The 24,530-nt window shown below is 43.5% G+C and overlaps 1 protein-coding gene across 3 annotated transcripts; it reads right to left on the bottom strand.

The window, feature by feature from the left end:
• Window positions 1-37: 37 nt before the first annotated feature.
• On the bottom strand, window positions 38-24,443 carry PISD (phosphatidylserine decarboxylase). 3 transcript variants are annotated; one of them, XM_062504722.1, is made up of 9 exons: window positions 17,415-17,534; window positions 9,289-9,510; window positions 9,095-9,211; window positions 7,336-7,501; window positions 5,115-5,351; window positions 4,851-4,989; window positions 3,971-4,117; window positions 3,098-3,258; window positions 38-2,791 (listed from the first exon to the last, which is right to left on the bottom strand). In XM_062504722.1, exons 2-9 carry the CDS (start codon window positions 9,408-9,410, stop codon window positions 2,567-2,569), a joined length of 1,314 nt encoding a protein of 437 aa, XP_062360706.1. In that variant the 5' UTR covers window positions 9,411-9,510; window positions 17,415-17,534; the 3' UTR covers window positions 38-2,566. The 3 variants fall into 3 exon arrangements, with proteins under 3 accessions (XP_062360706.1, XP_062360708.1, XP_062360707.1); XM_062504724.1 differs by lacking the exons at window positions 7,336-7,501; window positions 9,095-9,211; window positions 9,289-9,510 and adding exons at window positions 21,386-21,480; window positions 24,420-24,443 and having other exon boundaries at window positions 3,098-3,144; window positions 17,415-17,590; XM_062504723.1 differs by lacking the exon at window positions 9,095-9,211.
• Window positions 24,444-24,530: the final 87 nt, after the last annotated feature.

Raw genomic sequence — 24,530 nt, forward strand, 5'->3', positions numbered from 1 at the left:
CAATACCTAGTTTAGGTTACCTGTCATGCCACAAAGATAAGCAACACAGATAAGACTCTTTATTTCAAAATGTTTGCAATTAAATGAGTTCATGTCAGTAAGTCATACACTTTGACATACAAAAATACCGTGCTACTGATACAGTTGAATTAAATGGCTTCTCCATGCAGGAGAAATTCACAGCATTATCAGTACCCTCAAGGAACTTTGTTTTCACTCCTGGGGTGCGTTGCTGGCCCCTGCATCACAAGCAGTGTTGGTTTATTAGCTCGCTCTGCACAGTATTAAAACCATCATAAAACAGCCACTTGCATGCTGAATCCTCCCTTCCTTCTGAGATTTCTAATAAAGCAAACATCAAGCAACCCATCCTCCACCACTAGGCTAATATATACCATCAGATACTATGGATGATGCTGCTGAGTAGGAAGAAATTAAAGCTTAAACTTCCTTGGGCTCTGTCTGGATGTCACAGCTGCCAGTGGAAATGAAGGAAAAGATTCAGTTGTCTTTTTCTCTCATCCACTGGAACAAATTTCCTTTCTCTTGTTAACATGACATTTAAAGTTAATCAAAAAGCTCACCCTAACTATCCTCTCGGGGTTGATATTTGCCTTACTCTTTTCTCACTCTCAAAGGTTTCGAAAGACTTGTAGCTGGTACTATACTGCTGCAGGAGTAAACTTGCTAATGCCAAGAAATTTAACAAGATAGGTGGCTGAGAGCCACTTCAAGCTTTCAAACTCCTCCCTGTGTAAAGTGAGGAAACACTGACTCCTGGAGCCAAATGAATTTTCTCCTGCTTGTCACCCAAACAGCCACCCTCATCTGACTCATGCCTGGGCCACATCACTTAAAGGCAGTTTATCATCCCTTCCTTCCTGATGACAAGCTACGCATACAGCACTTGGCAAACTGGACATTTGTACAACAAAATTATATTCTATTTTCTGCCGTGCATACAAAGAAGGGTTTCTTTAGGAGATCAGAGCTGGTCAAAGCCTGTCATCTCCTTGAAGTAGCAGAAAAGTAGCTCAAGCAAGGAAGTAGTATGAGAAATCTTTCAGAAAGCACAAAGGCAGGTTTCATAGGCGTGTCCACTCCAACAAGCTCTGGACACAAAATCAGTTCTAAATGCTTGAGTGCTGGGACTTGAAACAGTTTATTCTCAAAAAACAATTGATACATTGCTTTAAAACTCAATTCCTCTTCGTTTTGGCAGTGGTTTTTATCAGTGCCACATGCAGCAGATCCAAGGTGTTAGATTTTAACTCTTCTTGATATGAAGTCACAAAGAGGCTCTAAAATTTTACAGTGGCTTAAGCTTCAGCACAAAGATTTTAGCCCCCAGCACATTCCTAGCATTAAGTAGGAGGGCAGAAGTCAGAGCCAGTGTGTTTTTCTGTTTTGTATTTTGAATAAGATGAAGTTGTTGCCAATCAAGGGAGGACCAGATTGGCACCTGGGAAGCAATAGGGGATTTCTTTAAAGATCCATAAATATTTTAAACACAGTCAGTGCATAGGGCATTTCACTCTGTGCAATAAAAATTGGTCCTGAAGTAGCTGAAGCTGTCCTGTAACAGAAGAACTAATTCTTCAAGAATTTAGTGACAAAGTAACAAGATATATAGTGAAAGTAAAAACATACTTTAGTTGCCATCACATCACCCAAGAAAAATATGCCCTGTGTCTTCTTAACCCAAGAGGTGAACTTTCTCTCATAAAGACAAAAACTTTAAGGCCTGGAAGAGCAAAATAAACCCATGGATTAGGAAGAGGACACAGATATTTGTCTTTAAAAAAGAAAAGAAAATTGCAAGATGACAGGTTCTGTTGTCTGGAATGTAGACACTGTTTTCAGGTTTAAAATACAATGCAAAGTCCATTTTCAAAGGGACAATGTCAGACAAAAGAAGTAAAGTTGTCTAACAGTACAAAACTCGGGATGAGCGTCATTCACTGTACTGATGGACTGTTGTACATTTTGCTTTGTTTGGGCCATGAAGCCACACCAGCAAATTCACTGTTTGCCCCTCTGTGCATTCAGAGACTGTTTTTATCTAAGAATTTGGGCAGATTTTCTTATAATAAAATAAATAGGAGAATATATTTTTTACTCAAGGTCTAAAAAACAGATACTGCAGACAGAAGGTCTGACTCAGCCTGTCAGTGTCCCTTTAAATACAGGTAATCTCTACCTCTACCCTTTCCCACTGCACCTGCCTAGGAAGGCTTAAAAGAGACGTGGAGGCTCTAAGAACACAATTATCCTGTGGCACATTCAGGGGGGAACATGAACGACTACAGGCACAGGGTGGGCCAGAAACCACCATGGGCAACATCTTTAAAGGCAGCTGTACCCAATACATCCATGATCATTCCATTCAGTTTCCATATTCAGCAGCAGGTAAATGCAGACCAAATACTTTAAAGTTTAACATAGTAGTGACATCTCTTTTTCTCCTCACCCAGGTCCGGCTGAGTGATACAAACTTGGTAAGCAAAACACTCAGTGATGTGAAAAGAGTCCCTTTTTATAGAAAATCTTCTTGCTACAACAGTTCCTATAGAGAGCCCAGTGCTTCTCCAAAGCGGATTTTCTGTCCAGCTTTGAGGTTGAATTTGAAGTCCTTGGGTGCCTCAAAGATTAGTACAATGGTAGAGCCTAAGTTAAATTCCCCTAAATGTTCCCCTTTCCTCATGGGGATTCCCTCCTTGTTGTTGTTGGATATGAAGCTGAAGTCATTGTAGGAACCTTTAGAGTAACTTGGACTGTTCGTGTGCAAGTCCTATACAGAGAAGGAAGAAGAGAAGGTATTACTGGAGGATTTCAGTGCTCTCTATTCATTCATCACCACAGCTGTGGACTGTGCATACTTCAGGCATTTTCCATGCAGGAAATCACAGCTCAAAGGTACAGCAGGAATATTTAAAAAATTGTCTATATCGGAGACAACACTGTTTAAATCACTCTTAGAATATCAGTGCTGTGAAACACCCTAATTTCAGGGTAATAAGATTTTTTCTAAAATTTTGTTTTGCTGCACCAACCTCAGCCATTACTACCACAAAGGTGCCTGCTATGATCTGCTCACCTGGTCAAAGTAGATGCGGATGGAGCCCACATTTGTTGCTCCTACAGCTGTTAATGAGAAGAAGCCATGTTTCCAGTCACCTGTAAGGACAACCCGTTCATTGTGGCAGAACAGTTCCTTGATCCAGCGAGCAACTCCGGGGTTGACAGACATTAGAGAGCCTGAAGAAGTGAGAAAATATTTAGGTTAGGTTGTTTGGTTTGTAGCAATATTGTAATGTCACTCAGATGGTGTTTTCAGTATAACTGGAGCTGGTCCAGTAAACAACTCTGTCAGTTATTTGTAGGAAGAGAGGCAAGTGCCAGGCAGAACAAATGAAAGAGAAGTCTGTGCTGAAAACAAAGGGGTCACAGAAGGATGTGTGTGGTGGGACAATTTCTCTCATGGTATTTGAAACCAAATCCAAATACTTAGGTTTTTGCTAGATACCAAGAAGTAAAATATTTTTATCTGCAAAAACATCCGATCCCAGCCCCAGTAGTGTAACTGCTCAGTTGGATTTTCTTTGCCAAGCACAAGCAGAGATCATACTTAAGGCTACTGTTTGGTGTGATCTGCAGAACTATCTGTATTTCAGGTGCAAACTGAATAAACAGTGTTTGGGAACAAAGCAGGTCAGCATACATCAAGGGATACTTCAAAGTACTCACACAGTTTGAATACAGTATTATTGTTTTCACCATTTAGATGTGATTTGCTCTGGTAAACTATACAGCTGCAGAACTCATTACTGTTTAAGACAAATCACTTTTCTAGCATTATCTGTGATGTTACTATACAACTTCTGCACTGGTGTGTCTTATTCTGCAGTGGCCCATAGCAGTGCTTCCCTCCAAGCTGCTCTGCACTTGTTTCCTAGGAACAGAAACCAACCTGGGAAATGCCTTCGATGTGACACTGTCCAGTCCGTGGGCGAGTGGAAGCAGTGATAATCCCCTGGTGCAAGGTAAATTACACAGTGGTAGAGCTCATTCCCCTCCTTTGTGACCAGTTGTTGCTGAAAAGAGTTACCAGTTGGGGCTGCAAAGAAAGCAGGGAAAGGAAGGGGTTAAAGATATTCCTCCTGAAGTCATTTGCCATAGCCAGGCAGTCTGTGTTAGAGCCAGAGCAATAGCAGAGGATTAAACGCAGCCCACGTGGATTGGTGAGACAACAAAAACATACATTTTATCCAGGAATCCAATATTTCCAAGTGTTCCTTTCTCTTTACAAGAAAATCAGATCCTGGATTGTTTCAATCATAGTGAAAATTTTTCTTTTGGAGTTTGCCCTTCCCTTAGCAAAAGAGCAGAAACAAATCCAGTACAACAGAATTTTTATTAAAGCTACCCTTTAAGAACAGAATTTGTGAAGAATCCTCTAAGTCATTAGAGGGGTCGTGCTTGAACATGGCTCTTGTTAAGGAGTAGCTTATCCAGTTTTTGCTAGCCAGTGCTTGGACCCATTTCAGTGTGACAGCAGGAGTGCTGCAGCCATGGTGTAGCAACAGATCTTGGAGTCAAGTGCAGGAACCAAGCAACTCAGTTCAGATAATCACAATGAGCCAGGCATGACTGTATAAAGCCACTGGTGAGAAAGAGAAGAACTAGAACAGCGACATGGGTACCCACAAATAAAACAAACCAAAAATCAGACCTGCTTTTGTTTCTGACAGTGCAAGAAAATGTTACTTTTTTTCATCTCTCAGTCTCATGATTTCTGAGAACATTAAAAGGGCACAGCAGAATAAATGCAAAATTGATACAGAACTCACCCTGACTAAAATGCATTTCCTCTGTGGAGATGCGAGGTCCCAAGAAAGATTCCAGAGAGTAAGTAACCCCTTTTACTTGCTCCACTTCACAATTTTTTACCTGTCCAAAATTAAGGATCTTCCCATCAGAGGGGCTAATCTACAGCAAAGAGAAAAAGCAGAAATCGTTAGGAGTTCATTCATTGCTCATGAAGCAGTGCCATTCCTCTGGGGGCTGAGGGAAGCTGGCAGTGCTGGGTGAAGCCCTCCCTTCCTCTCACTCACCACACTGTGCACACAGCAGACCGGCCGTGCCTGTGGTTTCAGCTTCCTGCGGAAGAACTCGCTGAGGTTCCTGTAGTGATGCAGATCCTCCACAGCTGCCTCCTTCATGTTCACCCCGAAGGTCCAGATGTACAGGCTGTACACAGGCTTCCGCAGCCACGTGGGCAGCTCCACCTGGTTCAGGCGACCCCAGGCTCGTGAGAGCAGCCGAGTTGGGACTGACTTGTACAGGGCAACCTGCAGGAAGAATTGCAGCAGGTCAGTGTTGTTCCCACTGATGCTTTCTTACTTCTCCCTGTAACACAGGAAGGGTCAAACTGTTCCTGCAAACCTCTCATTTGAATTCATGGGTTAAAGGTAGTCTTTAAGGCAGCAAAATTTACACGGCACTTCATCCTCATTCCCTCCGTTCTGGCAAGAGCACACAAGAGACAGGATGAAACTTAATATAACTTTAAAGTGAAGCCAGAATTTCCACTCCCTTGCAGGCTGAAGCTCCACACTGAAGTTACTGGAAACTGCCCAATGTAAGACTTACGGAAAAAAGAGATATTGCACATATTCTAGTAGAACACTAATCAGAAAGGTTTAACATTACCAATGTATACATTTTTGTGAAGAACCAAATGAAAATTGACTGGAAAATAACTTCTCAGTGTTGGATGACATGCTCCTCAGATGCAGCTACTACGGAGGGTGTTTCCCACACCCAGTACTATGTGGTGTATGCTGTAATGACACAAGTACCATCAAAGAAACGTACCCACAGGATGCAGCTACACAGGTATAAATTTATACCAGCCTTATTTCTTCTCTTACAACAATGGGAGCTACTAATTGCAAGAATATAAAGTGCCTTTATTTCTGTAGAAGTACACCTTTGGACTTGCACCAAAGCCCAAGTTTTAGCAAGGAAAACAAATGAAACAAAGTTGGCAAGAGGTATCTGCTGCTGATGGAAGTGGACAGAAGACAACATCTTTCTGTTGATAATTCCAGCAGACAACTCTTCTGGGGTTTGCGGTACTTGCTGTCAGCCAGGAAGCTCACATGGCTATGATGTAACTGGGGGGAGCTGGGGAATATGGATCAAGGGAACTGAACACTCTGAAACCAGTTTTGCAAAGGAAGTGGCGATCTGCTGACTGGTGCTGTGTTTTTTAACAGCTACATTCAGCTTGCAGCTAAAACCTGTGTTTTTTCTTAGTGAAAGTCATCATTTGTTCTCAATCATATCCTTCATGATTAAGTCTCGCAAAACACAGCCATAAACACAAACAGAAGTATGCACTGTCTCCATCGTATCAAATACAGCAAATTAAGATTTCACTTACAGATCACCATCTTGTGTACATACAGGGATACTTCAGAAAGGAAGTACCGACCTAATCTTACTTCAGATAAAACCTTCTAAATGAACAGTACTTTTGATTATATAAGCTGAAGTAGTTGCCATTTTATTTGGTATTCCCTATTCTGTATTCAATTTTAAAAATTAACTTTGCTGTTTTCCACCAACATAGAAAATGTACATACAACTATAATATTACGCAAATTGTCAAAACTGGTATTTCCTAGCAGCCCCTTCTCTTCAAAGAAGCCTGGTTTTCAAGTTGATGGGATCAAACAGAACAGATGTTCAATGAAATAGGCTTAAGAATGGCAATATTGTTCCTGTTTGCAATCAAAATACTTACTTGCTTGTTGGATTCTGAAATTGCATGATTTGTGGGGAGAATTACTATGTACAAGGCATCCCATACTCTGCTCTCAACAGTGGCAGAGATTTGTGTTTCATTTGGACATGCTGGACTACAAATGCTCAATGAACTTAAGGAACACCCTCTCGGTGCAGAAATAACAAAAAACAAGAGATCATTTCAATGGGACCAGGAAAAGGAACTTGCCAAGAGGTTTGGTCTTCCTTGTCCTAGCCCTGATACTGTGAGGTGACTGAATTCCTTCAAAAGTTTCTGTTGACTTTCTTTCCCTGACTGTTAAGAGGACAAAGTAATTCTCCTGAAAAAGTCACTTGTCTGTGAGGCAATTAATCAACACAACCATGAATGGTAAAAACAAAACAGAGCATGAATTGCACCTCTGCCTTCACACCAGTGATCACTAGGCTGTCCTGCATGAAGCAACTCTTCCCCCCAGCTGCTGCCATCTCCTCCAGGACACACAGCTCCCAGACGTGCGCGCGAGACCTGCTCACACTTACCCTGCTCATAGGCCTCCATCCCACTCTGGTCAAGGGTTTAAGAGCACCGAAAGGCAGAAGGTAATAGAGAATAGTCAGAGGCCAAGAACGGAGTTTCAGAGCAGGCCTAGACATACAGCTCAGCTGGCCCAACCTTCGCCTCAGGGCCAGCTGGGGGAATTGCAACCTGAAAGATTACATACACAATATCAGAGGGTCAGGCATCTCAGCTGCAGAGCCACCAGCTTCCGACAGCTGGGGTGAGTTACTCCTGCTAAACGTTTCTTAATTGTCAGTACTACAAGTCTTTACTCGTTTATTTTGATTAGTTCTTCCCCGTCCCAAAATAGAAGAACAGTCCAAATAATGGTATTCATCCTCATGGACCATGTTTTATGAATGAAACCCTCAAAAATTAAAGGTAAGACCAATTTCCAGGTCTTAAAGCCTATACTGAGTATCCTGGTTCTGAATAGGGAACATGTGGACAAAACCAATGATTCTACTACTGCACAACAATCTAGTCTCCATAGCACAATAATCAACTCCCCTACCTCATAACCAGCTGCATCTCTGATTTTTTGTTACATGGCTGTCCTGACTGAGAGGGATCTCATTTTGCACAAATGGCCATAGGGAGAGGTTGACCTTCTAACTCTCTAACAGGGAAAAGCTACTCAGCTTCTTAGCAGAGGACAGACATCAAGGGCCTCAGTTCAGACCCTTGCAGGAGGTCTGGATGCAAAACCTTTCAGGTCCTCATTTATTCTTTGGCTTCTACTCATGAAAAAAACACTGGCATTTCCAAGGTCACATTATCAAATGGAAATCTGTCTACCTGCAGGCAAACTGTTCAAACGTCTGACTGAACTCCTGGCTAGGAGACTGTTCTGCAACCAGGACACAGTGACATGCACACACAGACCCAAGTGGCACAGTCTGGCTGCTCCCAACAGCTCGCTCTCTCAAGGGATTCTATCACATGAAAGAAGAACTACAAAATACTGCGTATGTCTTTCCAAGATGGAAGGAAGCTGAGAATTTAAAAGAAAATTTTCTTGTCAACTTGTTCTTTTCAAAACTTGGATCAGAATTAAAATATCAGACAGGTGTAACTGTCACCACTTTGTGATGCAAGATGGTGCTTCTGGCTTAGAGATGTTTTTTCTGCAGTGAACACAACTTCTTTCCCCTGAAGAACCGATAAATAAACAGAGAATGATCTGTGCATCTTAATGCAACAGGGAAAAAGAACCCAGAGCAGAAGTGCTGCCTTTGCAGAGTTAATTCAGGCTTCTCAGCAGGAGGTGGGACTGACTCGACATGGGAGTAGGAAAGGGCACTTCACATTCTCCCTTCCATCCCTACCACCCAGCAGCCTGCAAGGGCTGGTGGGCCAGGAGCCGGGTTCTCCCCCTCCTGCTGCTCTCCCCCCCTTCACTGCAGTCGCTCCTGGACCAATCCCTGCAGAGCTGCATCGCTCGGGAGCCCTCGGGCTTCTCACTGCCTTGGCCTGGTTTCAGAGCGGCCCCTCAACTAATTTTTTCCATTCTCCTAGTGATAGAGAGTAGAAGGGAAAGGAATGAAAGCTTCCCCATTCCCCTTGTCATGGAACAAACAGCATGCCCTTCTCTGCCAATGCAATGTATAAGGAGCTTTATAGTAATTAGGCCAAACAAAAGCTTCGCAGATGGCTCCCGCTCCTTCTGCCCAGAAACCCTCCCAGCCTCCCTCCCGCTTTAGTCACCATTCCTGCAAAGCAGAAAATACTGAACAGTACCTGAAACGAGTTCTCCTACTTGGTGTCCCACTGGCAGAGCCAGCCGGGCCTGGACTCTCCAGCTGTGGGTGCTGGTCCCCGGCACAGCTGCTGCTGCCGCCGTTCCCTGAACGCAGCCTCCGGACATGAATTTTAACTTTGTGGAGGTTGTAGCAAGAGGGTGGAGGGTTAGATAAAGCTTTGTAGCATCTCACCATTTCCCTGTGTGGAGCTCTGGTCCCTGCAGGGTGTTTGACTGACACATCGTCAGGGTGACGGCTCTTGCAAGGCTCAGTCTTTTTTCCTCTACCTCTCTTTCCTTTGCTTGCTCCGGCATAGGAGAGAGGACACGGCGTCAGAGTTCCTAAATCCCCCGCTGGTTTGTCTCTGGATTCCCTCTCTGTCTCCCACTTGTATCTCTGCTACGAGGGTTGCAGCTATTGCAAACAAACAGGCATTGTGTCACATTTCAACATCCCACTACAAAGCCGACTCCGCACACCATAAAAACGAGCTGTCCATATAAGCAGTCCTTGTTTCTTGCTAGTCCGGGTGGCCATTGAAACCCAACTCCCCAAAAAACACCCTGCAGTCTGTCCCAGGCTGCTGGGCAGCGATGCACTAGCGCGAGGAGCAGCCAGCTGGCCTTGCACAGCTCATTCCAGCGCCAGCCTGAATGCAAAGCTGGGAGGAGGAGTGAGGCGGAGAGGAGGAGGAGGAGGTAACTCCCAGCTTCAATTCTGCAGTGCAGCAGCTGCTGCTAAGACTGTTGGGCACCAAAAATCCTTTCCTGCTCTTAGTGTCCAGAACAAAACAGAATGGAAAGGAATGTCTTTCTATTTTACAACCCTTGCCAGACACAAACATCCATCTGCAGAATGTCTCCTTCCATCTCAAAACACTCACTTAAGGAAACAGGTAATGGACATTCTTTTACAAATAACCAGATACATGCAAAATAAGCCAGGGCCATCTTAAGAACTGGGTATAAAAGAAGTGTTATGTGTCTATTATAAGACTTTCACTACTGTCACAGTTTGTAATCTCCACTGGAACTAAAATACAAAACAGGAGTAAAGGAAGCTGTTTTGATTTTTAAAGACCAAAGGCTGCAGTGTTTCTATCTAAGCATTCAAAACGTACAGAGAAATCTCCCTGTTTAACCCTACAAAACAGACCTCAAACATAGTTTTTCTGAATTTCCTATGACTGGGTTTGGATTGTTAAGAGAGCCCTGGTTCAAAAAGTGGAAGTCAGATACATCTCACCTCAAGATTAAACCAAATACTCAGAACAATTTTGGGGCTGACTCTAGTGGCTCCATTTCACTTCTGCTTTCTGCTAAATCTGGGTTGAAAACAAAAAAAAACCCTCCTTGTTTCCAAAGCCTTCTAAGCACCATGAAAACTGTGCAGCTTACAGAGTAGATCAAAAAGAGCACTGCTGCTCTGATTGAGGGAAAGGCTTGTATTGTAATAGGGATAAGGCAGGAGGAGTGGGAGGACCAGCAGGAAAAGCTAGAATTAACTAGCTAATGGCATCCCAGTCAGGCCTCAGAAGGAAAATACTCAAGCAGTAATTGTGTATTTTGATTGGCCTTCAACTCCAAATATTACCGATACTCCCTAGAAGCACCTCTGGAGATCCTGCATTAGAGTATTTTTCTCAGGAAGAAAACTTCCATATGGTATTCCGTGTGTCAGGAAGTTCCAAGACCTGTGTGCATGTTGTTTAAGCTGAATTTTAACAACAGCATATTTTTTAAAAACCCCAGCTAACTGAAAGAAGGGAAATTTAAAATCAATGAAGGCACTCAAAACATACTCCTTCCTCCCTGAGCCTTGTGCCAACTCTTCTTGTTTTCTGATTTAAAATATCATTTAGTCTTTCTCTGGCTGGCACAAGAAACTCCTACACAACAAAAACGATGCCATCTGTATCATAAAATGCTGAAAGCAGTTAGCCAAAATCATATCAAAATTCAAAGAAAAGCAATAAGGAGCACAGGGGAGCTACTTCTCGATTCACCAAGAAGTGAGATTAGAAATTACCACCAGTAAATACTTAATTCTGAACAGCAACAAGCTAAATTGACAACATGGTTTCTAAAGAAAACTTTGTCAGACCAAGACAACATTATTTTTCACACTGAACACATGTCTTCACAGAACTGTGGGGAGTTTGGCACTGGTGGAGCTGGGCAGGGGTGGCAGAGCACCCAGCCCAGCAGACAGCGTGGAATGCTGCTCCCCATCCCATCTCCTCCTGTGCAACCTTCACCCTTGCACAGACACAGCAGACACACATCACATTCAGTGCTCTTCCCTTCAGGATAAGGGACAAGAGAGGTAACCAAGAACTCTTCCAGTGAAATTCAATTTATCCCTCAAAACACTTAGAAGGAATTATTATGTTCTCGACTGACTAACCGTGATTCTATGGAAGCATGTACCCAGCTAAACAGCTGACCTGCTCTTTAAAAAAACCCAGACACTGAAATGTTCTACAGCCTGATGCAGTGCCACCCTTCAGACCGAAACAAAAAAGCATGGGGCAAGAGAGATTCCTCTCCAGGAAGGAAAAAGCAGGGGTGTTAAAAGTTTTTTTTTCTCCACTTCTTAAAGAAACTATGCACAGTCGAGTAAGAAGTTTCTTTTAAGTTCTGCTCTACTCCCTTCATTACTGGCCTGGCCAGTTGCCATCCCTGCTGTGGCTGCCCCAGAAGTAACATACAGTCCCTACAGTGTAAGAAGGCTGAAATGAAAAATCCACCCTGAGTTTACCTGTTTCCCATGGGGAAGGGAACAAGAACTGCTCATCAAACAGCTCATGACAGAGGAACTCACATAATGGCATGTCAACAGCTGGATCTCTTGGGATTCAGGCAGTGCCCAAAGCCTGTGTCATCATCAGCTTAGACAAAAGTCGTTAAATTTTTGGTTTGTAGAGGTTGCACACCATTACCAAATTCCCTGACCTGTCTGAACTTACCCAGAATCCCCGCTGGGCAAATAAAGCAGCAGTTACCAGCAGGTATCAATCCATAAAGAATTATTATCTCACAGAGAACTGCTAATCTGCCGGCTATGCAACACCCTTCTACTCTGTCAGCTCAAATAAGCATCAAATCCTGCGACCTCTTTTTATTACTTGTCAAACAGTGAACTACTCAAGTCCTCTCAAGTTCTAAAAAACGACACAGCAAGCCAGTTGCACGAAAGACTAATACTCAACTGAACTTCAAACCTGCAGCCTCGGTTTTAAACCATAAGCATGAATCGTTAGGTTTGGAATGTGCTGGTCAGTGCTCAAAGCCCTCTGGTGAAACTTTCTACATTTGGTCACAGAACTACTGTTTAAAAAATGCACCGAATGCATCCCAGTGCTGTACTCAAGTGCCAGCAAAAGCCACGGTCTGGCAGCCAGGGCGCGGTACTCGGTGACCATTGTTAAAGATCCCGTTCCTTTCCCAGCAGTATCTGACATCACCCGCGTCATCCCTGCTCCCACCCAACCTTGTCCGCAGGCGGCCCGGCAGGACAAACACTGGATACTCCACACCCAGGCAGGAGCTCCCGAACTCCGAGAGCACGACAGAGCTGCCCTGATGCCGCTGGGAAACCTGAGCGCACGCTGAACCTCTTCCAAGGCCATGGCATTGCTGGGCAGCGCCTTCGGCCCCGCTCTGCCGGCAGTTTTCCAACGGGGACAAATCCGCTCCCGGCGGATTTACCAGCGCTGGCTAATGAAACGTGCCGTGCTCGGCTGCATCCATCCGTACTGTATGAAATTCTTTAGTTTCCATTTGAACAAGCATTTCTAGGCATTTTCTCTTCGTGTAGTAGGAAAAAAACCCCAAAATTTTTATTGTTTTCCTCTAGCTTTACAATGCTGTTTCAGTTGCTTTTTATAAATAGAGCAGGGAGAAAAAGCAGTATTTTACGATAGCCTAACTGGATGACTGGGCTCTGAATTCTGTGCAAAAAGCCTGTTAAAAAGTCTCAAATATCTTCTGCAAAGCAAGGAGAGAAAGCTTTATTTATTTTACAGTGACATGAAATTTGATGGCACCCTTTTAAAACTTTGTAGTAGTAATTTCCAATTAATGGTTTAAAACAACACTCCCCAGTACCACCGCCTACTATCGCCCCATTATTCTAGCTTAAGATACCGGTAAAGCAAATGCTCAGCTCCGTAAAAGATCTCTAAAGGAAGCATAAGTCGAGTTACATCCTCCCCACCGAGCAGCACCCGGCGGAAGCTGCACAAAAGCTCTGGCGGCTCCTCGGCCCCCTGCCCTCCCCCTCGGGACTCCGATAAGTCTGGTCCAGCAGACTCATTCTCTTTAAATTTACTCAGAGATTGCTCAGGACTCGACTTTGGAACACCACATTCCAGCAAGCCAGAGTGAATCAACCCTTGGCCGCCAAGCCTCGCACATCTGCCCTGCGATCCAGTAGCCCTTACCTGATGCCCAGAGAAGTCTCCTTGGTCCCGGCTTTCCTTCAATCGCCGAAATACGACACCGACCCTTCCTTTCAAAGCAGTTTTCAGACAAGTGAACAAATCCAGCGGACAGCGAGCCCCCCGCCCTCCCCATCCCGCCGCAGCCATCCCGCCCCCGGGCCCCTTCTCCGGCCGGGCGGGGGAGCGGATGGCGGCCCCAGCGCACCTCCAGCCCGGCAGGTCCGCACCTACCTCCCGGCGCTGGCACCCGCTCCCTGCTCCCCGGCCCCGAACCCGGCCCGCCGGGCGGTGCCGGCCCGTCCCAGCCTTAAGGAAGCGGCGCGGGCCAGCGGCCCTGCCCCGCCTCGCCTCCAGCCACTGGCGCTGCTCGGCGGCTCCTTCTCCCGCACGGCCCCGGCCCCTTCGGAGGAGGGGCCAGGGCAGCACAAACGCAGAGACCGGAGGACTCCGGAACACGGCGACGGCCCGCGGGATAAGGGGCTGCCCTGGGAGGGTCGGGCACTCCTGGGGATCAGCGCTCGGCTTCCCAAATAGCCGCTGGCGCGGACAACGGGGAAAGAGACTTGTCGGCGAGCAAAGCACTGGTGCGGATTCTGTGCACTGCAGAGAGCTTGTGCATTCCTGAGAGAGCTTCCCACCGCGTGTCCTGGTACAGGAACACAACCCCACACAGGCGCTGGCAGCCAAAGCAGCAAAGTGTGCTCCAGTCTCACAAACTGCTTCCCAAACGCTCTGATAAGCTGCTTCATAACCCCAGCATAACCTCAGGAAGTTGCACTAGACAGAATAGATCCATGTAGTCAAAAAGCCTTCCCATAGTTTGGATTTAAAAAAACACACAAAACCAAACTGATTTTACTTGGTTCAACTTTCCAGGACAACCGAGAAAAACATTTACACCATCACACCCTTTACACAATTTGATGCTGTTGAAATGTCACTGGTTTTAACATTTTCTGACCATCCTTCTTGTGCACTTTGGACCACTTTATAAGGATTTTTTTTCTTTTAATAATTGCATATATGCGCCAATAAAACTCCAAGCATCAGAATCTGGGAGCAAGAATGAGGAATAAAAGACCATCTGGAGATTATAGTTCTTCTGAAGTCGGATTAAAAAAAAATAATGTATTCTTCCATTATTAGCTCTTTCCTCAACTTGAAACACACCTCTTAGCATAATACCAAATGTCTCCTCTAGGCCAAGAAAAGCACCTTCTGTATTGTACTGCCATAAGAGCTCCAGTATCCACTGTTACATAAATACAAGCACTTCCTGACATCAGTAGGAAAGGCTGTGTTGTTCTTACCTCTGAGAATCCAAATCCTAAACCTATGTTCAAGCACTTTCCTGGAGAATTAAGTTGTTTTTAAAAACTGGCCCGTGACAGTAAGTTGCAGTTTGAATACTGCAGCTCCCTCCCAGAGATGTTTACTGTGCCTTCCTGTCACTCCAACACACACTGCTTTTTCCTCACACACAACAGAACTAACTACAGGAGCAAACACCACCTACAAGTTCCACCCTCAAAACTCTGGTTCATCTGATCACTCTGTTCCTCCAAACTCCTCCTCTGGCCAAGGTTTCCCACAGTAATTCTTTGATCCTCTATCAACAAAGCCCTGGTGCCCAGGTAACAAGAAGCAAAATGCCCCTAGCTAGCATATGAATGCCATGCCATGCATGCAGATCCCAGCCAGGAAATGTTCTGTGACAGCAAAGATTTGGAACAATAAGCTTCCATCCATCTGATAAACATCTACCTGTCTCCCTCCAAGCCCTCTGCTTTACCTCATCTAATTAAATGAAAGCTGATCCCCACTGCTATTCACTGTAGGAGACTAAGGCGTTAATCAGCTCAAGCTATTAGCGACAGAATGTCTCTATGAAAATCACACAAAGAAAAGGTCTGTGCTAAAGAAACAATAGTTTTGTCTTTCCCTGTGGAGAAACTTAAGTGACACTTGACTTGCACCAGATTCATTTCCCCCCCCCCCCATTCTTTTATGAAGCTCAAGCAAAACAAAACCACACAGAAGTGTACTGACTCTGTAATTCAGTTAAAAAATGATGCACACCTCAAAGAGGATCTCAGCATGTACCTCTGCTACAGGGAGAGCTTCCCTGCCAGCTCTACAGGGTGAGGATTACCCATTTAATATATATCTTCTGCTCAGAAGCAGGGGGATCTGCCTTACACACAGAGCTGGCAGATGGAAGATGGTCCACATTCCCACAGGAACATGAGGCTAGTACTGTGGAATCAGCACTTCAGAGCAGCAGGCTCGGCAGTGAGGGCATGTGCACCAGTTTCTTGGTCTGTATTACTCCTTCAAAGCCCATTCAATCACACTTGGTCTCTCTTTGCCTATGCAAAGCCTTATTCTGCCCAAAAAACAACATCTCCCCTTCCACACTCCTTAGTGTGCGTCCAGTGATGCAAAAAACAGAACAAAGGAAAATGATTGGTCAGCAGAAAACCCTATTTCACTTTACAGTAAAAAGGAACAATGCAGCTCTTATTTTTCTTGAATCCTTCATTGTTTGGAATATTGCTTGCAATGTCTGACTACGGTTTCTCTTTTTCCTCATAACTATTGAGTTTCCTTTCCCTCCCACATTAGTATTCAACAGAACTTAAACACATCAGGAAGGACTAGGATGTCTTGTTAGTGTCTCCTACTGGGGCCCTGCTTATCAGTTTGACATTCTTTGTGTATTTCCTCACTATAAAAACCAAATCCTTTAGAGCTGTTTCATCACAAGCAATACTCCTAGCTTCACCAAATAATAACAAACTGGTGAATCAGTATAATGACAGAAGGCAAATGCAATAAGAGAATTACCCAATTTCATACCAAAAAGTATGAACAATAACAAAAGAATATTTGTTTTCAAGTATCAAAATTGAATTGACATTGCCTTGTTAAATAAATACTCTGTGGACACTTACCAGTTCTTTTTTAATCAGAATCCATTTGAAACACACTTCAGCAGGAAAAGAATACATAGAAGACAGATTTACAGACAGATTCCTCAGGAGCTATCATAGGCTAAGCTCTTAGCATCTGGACTGTCTGGATCATATCTGGTTTGGGTCCCTACTGAAAATGAATTTAGGGATTCCAGCCTAGTCCCCCACAGGCATGTGGCCAAATCACTAACACACTGGCAGCGTGCTCAGGAATGCAAAGAAACCTTGGAGCCAAAGGTCACACTGAAGTCTGTGTGTCTCCTACACAACCTTACAATCCTTAACTCCTTGCCTTCAGAAGTGGCACTGAAGCAGCCATTCACCTGGCTGTTTGCAAGAATACCACATACATTTTAAACTGTCCAACACGGAGTTGTACAGTGTACTTAATACTTCAAAGGCAATATAGTAGTTATAGGAAGTCATGAAGTATCTCTTACTTCAATGCTGCAATGGGTATTTGACCTATGAATCTCATAAACACACAGTGCAATTCCACAGTAATTCCCCAACTCCCTGGAATCCAAAATGAAAAGGCAAAAATCCCCCAGGATTAAGATGAATTACAGACCTAAGTGATACCTATGAAAAAAGGCCTTGCTGTATATTCATAAAAGAAACAGGTAGATTTTTATTAACCAGGCATTAATTCCATCTCAGCTCTCTTGCAAAGTACATATGGTGTCAGCCACACTAAAAGATGGAGGAGTTGTTGGCAGTTCCTAAAGTATCATGACTTCTGACAAAATGAGTTACTGAAGTGACAGAAATTTTCGTTCCATGAGTTGTCAAGAATATGTTGTCTTGGTAGAGGCAAATGAAAGATTCCTGTGTTGAAATGGAAGCAAAGGAGCTTTGCATCAAACGTGGTAGAAGTAAAATTGCCCCAAGTTTCTTACCTCCCATTCACTTGCGAGTTTCACAGGCACCTCTATGCCCCTCTTCTCCAGCTGTTCCAACTTGTAATCCTCATATTTTCTGTATCCTGCATATCCTCCACCTGTAGCTACCAGAACATGGAAGGGCCGCAGGCGGAAGACTTGCCCCACTGGAGCAGTGTGAAGCTTCTTCCTGTCTGTAACAGAAAAAATCCCAGACTTCAGGAAAGTACAGCTACACAGTAAAGAGAATGCAACTCTGGGCAGTGAGGGGTATGAGCTTGGGTGATGAAAATGTGATTAGAAAACAAATCTGACTCAGAAGGTATGTACAGATGCTCCTGAGTACTCCAGTTATTGCAGTTTATCAAGTTACTGTAACTCAACTGACCAACACTACTTGGTGATCTGTGGTTTTAATCTCATCCCCATCCTTGCCAACCCACACACTTCCAACATTCTTCTCCCCAAAACACGTATAAATTGTGCTCCCCGAAAGCCCCATGGAGAAATACATAAAATTAGTGTCTGACAGCACTATCATACTTCCCAGCTATGAGAAGGTTGGTATTATGTGAAATAATCATTTGCTGGCGAACAATCCATCCTACTGTGAAGCTTTGTGCTTCTCAGTCACCAAAGCTTTCACTACAGTTAGGGAATCCCCAAACTGTACAGCTAACTGGAAGAGGGAAGGAAATGATGACCTGTGTTAAAGTACACCTTGGTAACAGGAAAACAGGCCCATTTCTGCTGTAACACAAGTCACCCCGTGAAACACAGACGTGTAGTATTACATCCGTTTTTTACTAACTACCAAGCTCCTCCTGGTAAATCCAGCCTTGCAGTCATTGTGAGATACAAGGACACCGTGTGGTCTCTAGGCAACAGACCAAACACGGGGCACGCACAACCGTGGGACTATTTCCCTTCCAAATTCTTCAGAGAAAAAAAATCTGTCCAGGGCTATATCACAGTTAGCTTCGTGCTGCTCCTGTCTGTCTGCCAGTCAGCCAGAAGTTCTCAGCAATGAGTACCAGTCAGAAAACGCCCAGAACCAATTCTTGATATTAATTGCTGTCATTTCCACAGCAATCATTAAATTGGATGCACCAGAATCAAACCAAATGAACTTTATCTTGCTCCATCAAAGTCAGGCTTTTTAGGGTTTGACTATGAAAGGATGCATTAGCAACCAAAAGAATTCAGTCAACACTAACTCTAGTTCTAGGCACACATAGAGACAAAGCACAATTGTTTGGAAGTCTGGAGAGCTTTAGTTCTAAGGAATTGATTTGATTGGAAGCATTCAGCCATGATGCTGCAAAAATATGCCAAATAAAAGTAATTCTTGTCCACATTTTCTTTAATCAAAATAATATTTCTTTATAATTTCTTTCCTACACTTGCAATTTAAAATATTGTTTAAACTATATATCCTAAATGGATGATGAAACAAAACCAGCTTGGTTCCTCCTTATAAAAAACAAACAAACAAACAGCAATTTATTTTCTGGGGGAGAAAACCAAACTCAATAAACAAACAAACAAGGCAGCAACTACAGTTACAGTTAAGATTCTAAAAAATATTCTTTCCTAAAGAACAGTATTCAGTGAAGGAGAGGGTTTATTTAGAACAGCTGAATGTTTAGAAAGACAGACTTATTTGAATTTACAAAGACTAAAACCCTTCAACTTTGCATCACCATGTCAACAGAAATGTCTGTACACAACAAATGATACTCTTTAGCCCTAAAGCATTTAACTCCCTTCCACCACATCTTTTGTTCTAAGTTAGCAAAGCTGCTCAGCTGTTCCAGCAGAGTTTCACGAATTCCCAAACCAGAACCCCTCAGTGGGAACAGCTCGTTCTGGTTTGGACCCAGAGAGAGGCAGTTTCTGCTTCAAGAGCATTAATTACACCCATGTGAATAGTTCTCTTCCTGTAACAGTGACCAAACCATTTGTGCTCCACAAGTCACAGCAAACACAACTTAAGTTGTTGATAAATGAAGAGCTGACTTTTCCCATCTCCAGCATTAATGAAACAGCACTTCCGTAACTGGTCTCCAAAACATTATCATGCCACTGTTCAGCTTTTTTGCCCTGACAAAATGAAATTCCACACCTTTCAGACACAAGTGGAAATCACACAACTTTACAAATTCTAAGACAAGAACACCAGTTACTGATTCTGGCAATAGATCCAGGTTTAGGCAGCTGGCACTGCTTAGATTTCAGCAGAACATCTTGTTCTCTAATGATGCTACTGCTGCTCCCCAGAAAGCAGCATGAGAATGTGTGGAGAGCTCATACCTTGGCACAAGAGCCACCAGAAACAAGTCCAGGGCAAGAGGAAAAAGATGCAGGAATGTCAATGTACTAATAACATTTTTAGATACTACCCAAAATCTGAAGTCCTCACAAATAGAGCCAACCTCTTCCAGAATTCTCTTAAACACTGAGTATATTTAGCAAATGAGAATAAAAATTAGTAACAGTTTTCTTCTCTGGAACAGGTGAAAAAGACACATTCCCTCAGAAACATTGGAAAATTCAGGATGAAAAAGGAAACTGAATAATGGCAGGAGTGCTCTAGTTTAGGCAGTTAGATGCAGTAACAAATGCTGCTTCATTACTCTGACCAAGTCAAGAATTTCTTCTAGGACATGACACAAACAGAGGAGGCCATTATAAGAGGTAGAGATAAAATTAGAGAAGAGTTATCCTTCCTTTCTAATGATGTAATGTGCAAATCATCTAGACTTAAATGCAAATCAGAATCTGAAATATCAATGAATTAGAAAATATTGGGCTAAAAAGTTGACTTGTTCAAAACTCAAAGCTAATTTTGACTAAAATGACCTTTTCTTCCTTGTAATCAAGAACTTTGCATTATGTCTCAGCTTCCAAGATTTTTTTTTCTGTAATGACTTTGACTTACAGACAACAAAGAGCTGCTGTTTCTATTCATCTGTGTAAGCATATTTTTCAATAACGAAATATCCATATATGATATGCCAGACAAAGCATTTGGACAGGCAAGTTAACCCAAACAAATGGTTTTAGAAAATGGGACCAATAGCTCAGCAGGCAAGGAAACAGAAATTGAAGACTGTTGTTTCTGATAATAATGTATGACAATGCACATGCTGCAAGTTTACAAACATTCCTTAAAAACAAATAATAATATTTGATCTTCACAGCATTACCCAGCTACAGAAAAAACAAGTGCAAGTGCCATTTTAACCAAATCCTAAACATTTCATGTAAACCAACTCTGATTTCCTGATCCATTAAAATTATAAGTACAGATTGAAATATAAAACTATATTTATACCTTTTCTTGCTTATAGGGCTGTTAAACTGCTGAAATCTGAATCTCTCAGACTTTTCAAAGTGAATGCCTGAGGAACAGCAGCACTACAAAGCAGGTAATACAGTTGCATAAATATGCATAAATTTGATGTTGCCATTCCCAGTCAGTCACTTCAGTAGGTGTGGAAAGTACACAAATTATTGCTCATCAAGTTCATTTAAGTGGTTTTCTTAAAATGTAAAACACTGTTCTAACATGAATCTTTCTGAAAAATTGTACTGTGTTTTTAAAAAAATTATTTTTGAACTCTAGACTCCTGAGAAAACTAAAGTGCAGAAATTAAGAAAAATAAACCTATGGCTAATGGGTTTAAGTTTGCTATACAGGAATCATCTTCACTACAAAAAGTTTCAGATGCTTTGCAAAGTTCGAAAGTAACAAACAACAACAGCTCATACTGAATCTTAAGAAAAAGGTAAATATACTTCTTTTACTATGAGAAAACATAATTTGCAAGCTTGTGTCTAAGAAAATGCCATGAATTGGTCTTTGATGCTGGACTCCCACTCCTTTTATTTCAAGGAATTCATCTTCCCCAACATGAAACCACAATTTGCTTAATTTTGAGTCACCCTGAATTTAAAACCACTTGTAGATACAGCCCATCACTTACCACTGAAAAATGTCCTTGAAGGAGGCTGCTTCCACAGGACTCCAGCTCTAACACACAGGTTCTTATGCACCAGAAAGTTACACCTGCACAGCAAACTGCAAATACAACAAACAAGAAGTGGCTGCTTAAATACAAATATTCAGTAATGCAAATGTCAGCACTTCAGCGTAATGACGATCTAATGTTCAGCAGCTGAGTAACAGAGAGAAAAGTCTGCTCAGACAGATTATCATAAAATTTCCACTGAGCCTCATCCCTTGTGGTCTACTCCTTTGCTAAAAATATTTGGAAAACCTGACAATCCAACTGCTTTTGCAGGTATTTGTTTAATGATGCATCTTTATCTTTTATTTTTCTTAACAAATACTGACTTGCTCCTCTTGGGCACGTAACAGTGATACTTTTATAAGTATTGTAGATGCTGATCTTGCCAATAGCCCTTTACAGGCAGCTCTTTATGTTGTCAGCATGTACTGTAACCTGGCCTGTTTGGAGCTCTAAAATACAAATGGAGTGATAAATTTTATAATTATTGTTTAGTACTTGGGATTATTCCACCTCCACCGGGCTCCATCAACTGCATCATTTAAGAACCTCCTACAACAGCAACTCTAAAGAGACACTTAGGTTTTGGTTCACGGTTTTACCTTACCATTCTGGTGGGAAGGAAGAGGAGTACATAGAGAAGTTTTGGATTCTATGAAGAAGTAATGGCATTTATTAGACCAAGTGGTGTAGCTGAAAAAATAAAAAAGCTGCCAGGCACAGCAGCTCTTCTTTAGAAATTACTTTACCACTCTGTTCACTGGGGAACTGCAGTGACAGTGGTTCTGCCCCTCTGAAAATACATACAATAGACTTGGAACTGGCCAATATAGAGAAAAGGCTCAGCCAGGATTTTTTGTGTGTTTAATATATAATATTTCATTTCATGTTTGTAATAAATCTGACAAGAAGACATCCAGTTGTACAAGAACTGCTCAAAGTCTGTATAAGCATGTTTAAACAAGTATTTAAACAGACTGTGGCCTGGCAACATCCTGCTGTCAGACAGGATCACAGGGAGCAGAGGGACAGGCTCAGGCCCTTAGGAAGAACCAGATCTTCCTTCTTCGTGCAAACTGCTCATTCCCAGGAGGCAATGCCACATCTGGTATGACTTCATCTGCCCTCTGGCCTTTCATCCTCTTGATCAGATATGCAGAAGACACAATTACTTCAGTAGCTTACAGGCTATTGCATCATTTGGGGCCTGCTCAATCTCAGGAAGTGATTATTAAGAACTTAAAGACTTAAATTCAGGTGTCTACTGAGTTACATGTAGACATGATCCCTTTATTTCAAAGAACAATCTACAAATAGAAGATTTCTTGTCTAGAAGTCACATCATTATGCCAGCACACGCTTGGTAACTATGCTCTAACATTAGCCAAGGACCAACAGCTAAAGTTTCCTCTTATCCCCCACAGCAACAGTGTCATAATATCTCACTCTGCCCTTCAGCTTCATGGTCTCTATTAAAATCCTTGTATTAACTCCAATGTGACAGGACAGCTCCCCAAGCCCCAGATTCCTGTAACTACATGCTAAACATGCCCCACTACTGCATCATCTCCCAGGATGTCAATTCCTTGGCAAGACAGAAAACGCGTTCCCACTGCTGCAGAACCTGTATGTTCTACACAGCAACACGTTGTAATTTGTCACCAACAACGAGGTCACCTGATGCTCTTGGGTCATACAAATTACATTAATTTGTGGACTTACAAGGCCTGTTTTACAACATATTAAAACACTTTGGATAAAAGAGGCACTTATTCATCAGTAAGCTGGGAGCCTGTCGGCTACTTCTAAGGGATTAAAAAAATAAAAAACGAATCGAATTAACATTAGACTTAAATTTACCAGAAGAACTTTCAAATCCTAAAAAGTAATGGAAAAAATTATTGAAACTTAACTGCACCTAAAGCATTAGTATTTGAGACATTTATTAGCCTTCCTCCACAATAGTCTATACAAAAAATGCACAGTCAGAACAGCAGTTGTGTTCATAGGAGCACCCAGGAGCTGCTCATGCTGCTGAGGCAGGACAGGGCACCTGGGACTTGGTATTTCCTTAGACAGTGGGAGGACACAACACCTAACCCCAAGCTCTTACCAAAATTATTTTTGGTGTCCAACAGTGGAAAATCAGTCTCCACCTTACTCTGAAATCTGCCTAAAAACAGGCAAAGTTGGTAAAACTAAACAGTCTCACCTTCCCTCCTCCTGACAGCCTGACCTTGACGGGTACAAGTGCACGTGGGAGTATGGACCTGCCTCTCCCACCCGACTGGAGAAGGAACTGCCAAGGAATTCCATGTTCACTTCAGCCCCCTGTGTCTTCAGCCATCTCTGGACGAGGGACAACACTCTGCTCCCAGCACTGAGGCCGGAGGTAAAAGAACACTCTGTGCACAAGGTGTCTCCTCCAGGTTTTGAGAGAGAAAGGGGAATACACGGACTGTGTGTTCTATTCAAGAACTGTGGCTGAGAAACAACATTCGTCATTCTGTTTGGTTGCTATGAAAAGCACAACCTGTAAGAGGATATCTCCTGCAGAGGAGTATCAAAGCCCGGCCGGGTGCTTCTCACAACCACCCCCCGAGACTGCGTAACCCCAGGGGCTGTAGCTGTCCCCATCCACCGACTGCTCCTCAGCACTCACACACTGACAGCTACAGACTGCAAAACAGTGTCAGAACTATACAAGGCCACACGCTTCTCCTTCTTCAAATACGTAAACCCTTATCTTCCTTCCCAGCTTGGAGAAGGAGGGCAAGGCTCCTCATACGTGCCAAGGCTGCAGAGACAACCGCGCTGACCCCGGCAGGGAAACGCTAGCGAGCGAGGGGGAAAGGGGGCGGCTTCGGCCCCCGGCCCAGCTCCTCCTCCCCCGCGGGGTGCCGGGTGTCAGGGCTGCCGGGGCCGGACGATGACAGTGACAAGGACAGTGATAAGGACAGTGACAACCCCAGCCCCGCCGTGCCCGTACCTGCTCCGTGCCGCCGCCATCTTCCCACGCCGCCGCCGCGTTCTCTGCCGCGGCCCGCGCGGGGGCGGGGCCAGGGGCGGGGCCGGGGGCGGGGCCGCGGCCGTGAGGGGA

Source organism: Cinclus cinclus, chromosome 17 (assembly GCF_963662255.1).
Source record: "Cinclus cinclus chromosome 17, bCinCin1.1, whole genome shotgun sequence".
NCBI classification, from domain to species: domain Eukaryota; kingdom Metazoa; phylum Chordata; class Aves; order Passeriformes; family Cinclidae; genus Cinclus; species Cinclus cinclus.